This window comes from Oryzias latipes, chromosome 15 (genome assembly GCF_002234675.1).
Source record: "Oryzias latipes chromosome 15, ASM223467v1".
Lineage (NCBI taxonomy): Eukaryota > Metazoa > Chordata > Actinopteri > Beloniformes > Adrianichthyidae > Oryzias > Oryzias latipes.
Genome location: NC_019873.2, coordinates 6769573 through 6773265, shown reverse-complemented (window position 1 = coordinate 6773265; position 3693 = coordinate 6769573). Strand labels below are relative to the sequence as shown.

At 42.5% G+C, this 3693-nt stretch overlaps 1 protein-coding gene across 1 annotated transcript; it reads right to left on the bottom strand.

Annotated features, from left to right (window-relative positions):
* On the bottom strand, window positions 1–2510 carry LOC101169804 (epithelial cell adhesion molecule). Its single transcript, XM_023963271.1, has 9 exons — window positions 2200–2510; window positions 1695–1796; window positions 1356–1611; window positions 1197–1262; window positions 1060–1123; window positions 870–968; window positions 592–789; window positions 472–513; window positions 1–390 (listed from the first exon to the last, which is right to left on the bottom strand). Exons 1-9 carry the CDS (start codon window positions 2261–2263, stop codon window positions 361–363), a joined length of 921 nt encoding a protein of 306 aa, XP_023819039.1. The 5' UTR covers window positions 2264–2510; the 3' UTR covers window positions 1–360.
* Window positions 2511–3693: the final 1183 nt, after the last annotated feature.

Genomic DNA, 3693 nt, shown 5'->3' with positions numbered 1-3693 from the left:
TTTGTTTTCCGACTCGTTTAATTGAAAAAGGAAAAAGCACAGCATCAGCTACAACTACACAAAGCTTAGTCATTCCCCAAAAGAATATTAAAAACAAATGCAAACAACACTGTACAATCTAAGACATGTTCGTTAAAACTGGTTTAAAAATACGACACACAGTTGAGGAAAAAAAAAAAAACATGGCATTGGAAGTGGGTGATGTTTAGTACATAAATACAAACTGTGGTACTTGTGGTGCCACATAAAAAGCTGTAGATTCCCAAAACAGTTTCAAGTGAAACATTTGGTACAATTCCACTGAAGGGAAAAATACAAAAACAAAAAGTCTAACAGGAAGTCCTAGCCCCGACTGTCGTTCTACTTGTTCTCCATCTCCCTCTCAGTCTGCTGTAAGGAATAGAGACAGTAAAAATGTTAAAATCACGTCATTTTTTACAAACCTAAAAACACTGATAGGAAATGTCTTACCTGTGTTTTCCTGTACTTCTTGTTACGACGATTCCAGAAGAACTGCAAACAAGAAGCAGCACCGTTTCAGTCAGAATGCCACCATTTCCACTTTGACTGTGGCCTGGGCCATGAACTCACCAGAAGCAGCAGCCCGGCTGCCACAATCAGCAACACAACCACGATGGCGGCGATGACTCCCCCCGCCAAGCGGTTCATTTTGAATGTTGGGGGCTCCGCGTCCACGTAGTAGACCAAGATGTTGGTAAAGTTCAACTTTTGGCCGCCCACCATAGGAGCGAACTTGTTCTGGTCAACAAACATTGGGGTCTTCTTTATCTGCAGGAGGACAGTCAGTCAACAGGTCAGAATCTATTCTGAATGTGTTCATAATAGATTTAGAAAGAACGTTTGCTTACTTCTCTTTCCATGTAGTAAGCCATATCAGCCAGTTTAATTACAGTGTCATTCTTGTCTTTCTTTATGTCCACCTGGATCTTTTTGGCATCAGCATCATACTAAAAAAAAAAAAAAGAAAGAAGAATGATGTGATTATTAGTAATCAGGTGAAGGTTAAAGTCAAGCAATCCACAGCTAGCCAAACCTTACCTCAACTTCTTTCACCAAGCTCTTGTCAAACTTGTAGCGTGCTTGAATGGCATCGCCAAGAGCGCTGCAAAGAGAAAAGCAGGTTGAAACAGGGAAATGTTATCACAGAGCTACCGGTAGTTCTGCTGAACTCTGACCTCTTCAACAAGTTTTTATCCACTGCCCCCTGAAGAGGTGCATGTTCCAGGATCAGACGGATCCAGCTGAGGGAAAACAGAAGTTCAGCATTTAGATAGAATCCAGAGAAAATGAGATTAAGGGAGAGAGAGAGAGAGAGAGAGAAAAAAACAACTTACAAGGTCTCCACCAACTTGTCACAGTTGATGTTTGGGCCTTCCTTTTCTGTGCGGCGCACCCCAGCGCTGTTGACGCACCAACACTCCTCGGTATTGTTGCACTGCTTGGCCTTGAATTTTCCGTCGTTCTCACACTCTGGGTTGTAGATGCCATCGTTGTCCACAAAGCCCTCCTCTGGTTTCCCCACAGTACGGGTGTCCTGGCCTTTTGACCTTCTGAGCATCTCCGTCTTCATCAAGAAACATTTGGGGGCCACTGAGGGTGAAGAGAAGATAATGTAAAAATGGAAAAGTGCGACATACAAACACGTGTGTTTGTGAAAGTGCTCATTAACATACATGCATTGCAGTTTAAGGGTTGGTTAATATCTTTTGTCAAGGGGATGGTACACTGGCATGGAGGCCCAGTACAGGAAGCCCACTTCACGGTGTCACATTGACCTAGAAACATCAAAAAGCGTTAAAACAGAGCTTAAGAGACAAACGTTCACTTCACACGTCAAACTTGTCATTTTAAAGTGAAATTGAAGCGTGTTTTTGTAAAGGGTTCACAGAAAACGCAATTGTCGCTTTGAAGGAGGAGGAGTTAGGGCGAACAGGTAGAGCGGCAGGTCTACCGAGCACCTGGGCGTTGGCTTCTCCAGGAAAACGAGTCTCCAGAGAAGCCATTTTACCCCCCAACCCCCACAACAACGCCCGCTTTCCACAGGTGTCTCATTTACGCCACACCTGAGCGCGCGCGCAGGCGGACGACGCCTTTAAAACCTGGCAACTCCTAGTAAAAGAGTCGAAAAGAGCAGTTTTTTTTACACCCCATTCAGATAAGACTTCTTAAAAGACTTACACTCCTGGGCTGATGCTCCAACTACCATTAAGGCAGCAACAACTGCAAGAATCCACAGCTTCATGGTGTAGAAATCCAGAAAAACAGTTCTACTCCTCGCGTCCGTCGTCCGCTGAAGTCAAAATGGAGTGAAGTGGATCGTCCTCGCGCAACAAAGCTTTACTGTTCCTGTCGCAGGTGTGTCCTGGTCAAACCTGTTCCGCTGAGGAAAAAAACCCGCCGTGAGCGCGCACGTAAATCCACCGGGCACGAGCTCCGCCTTGTGTCCTTTGTACAAGCCAACAAGTTGCTGGTTGCTGTTCGACTGACGCCAGGGCAGGTAGAACAGGTGCATTTATCGCACGCGGCAGTGACGTCACTGACGCTCCCGTTCCTCTTCTGACCATATTTGGAACCAGTCTGTTTCTGTTTTCCTCCGTGAATGCATATGATCTAAATTCGGGTTTCTGTTGTGTTTGAGCGAAGTGAGAGAAGAAAAGAAAGACCGCAGCCTTTGATCTTCTTTGATGTTGAGACTCTAACGAACGAGCCCTCAACTTTCACATTGGTTTTGCAGGATGTCTTCAATTTTATTACAGTTCCAGATCTTTGTGAATCAGAGAAACCTGGTGGTACCTGGAGACAGAGGGGTGTTTGAATGTTCTTTCACTTCCGTGTGAGATTTGATGAATCAGTTTGCAGTCCTTTGCTAAAAACACCTGAAGTTTTTTCTATTGAGTATAACTTTAAGTGTAGCAAATGCAGACCACCTACAAGAAGTGTAGGAAGTTTACCTCTTAGATAGGTCTACTTTATCGAGATAATATGGAATATTTTAAGCTTAATAGATAGTACATCAAAAGTAAACTTCAAGTATGCTGCCTCACTTTTACTATATACCTAGTATACTTGTAGTGCACTTAAACAGACCACTTTTTTTGCTAAGGGTGTGTCAAAACAACCAATAATAACAACACGTCTGGTTTGCTTTCTGTTATATTTGTCGTTATTCATCATTTCATCCACTTATTTTTTGGAGAATGATTCAAATCTGAAGTTAACGTTTTCTCCCAGGAGTATTGAGAGCGTGTGGAAAAACTTTAAAGGTTTGTTTTTCTTGAATACCGGTAGTTTTTGACTCTGTAACCGCCTCCCGGCCTGCAGCTGTTTTGCACACTAAACTGACACCAGGAAACATTTTTCTGTCTCTGAGTCACAGTTGAGTCAGGTTTCATCAGATGACACGTTCCACAAAGGTTCTAAGAAACCAAGTTCCACTTTTTCGTGGTCATAGATTGGTTGATGTCCTGTCATTTTCAAACACAAAGTAAAATACGTAAATACAGATGGTAAAGACAAATGATTTAAAAGGTGCTCAATGAGAGTGTAGCATCAATTTTTACCCCGTCTTATGCTTATTTTTTGCATTCATTTTTACGCTTTAAATATATAATCATTATTTAGATAAACAAAAAAGAAATAAAGAAAAAAAAGCATCAAGCTGCCAAAACAACA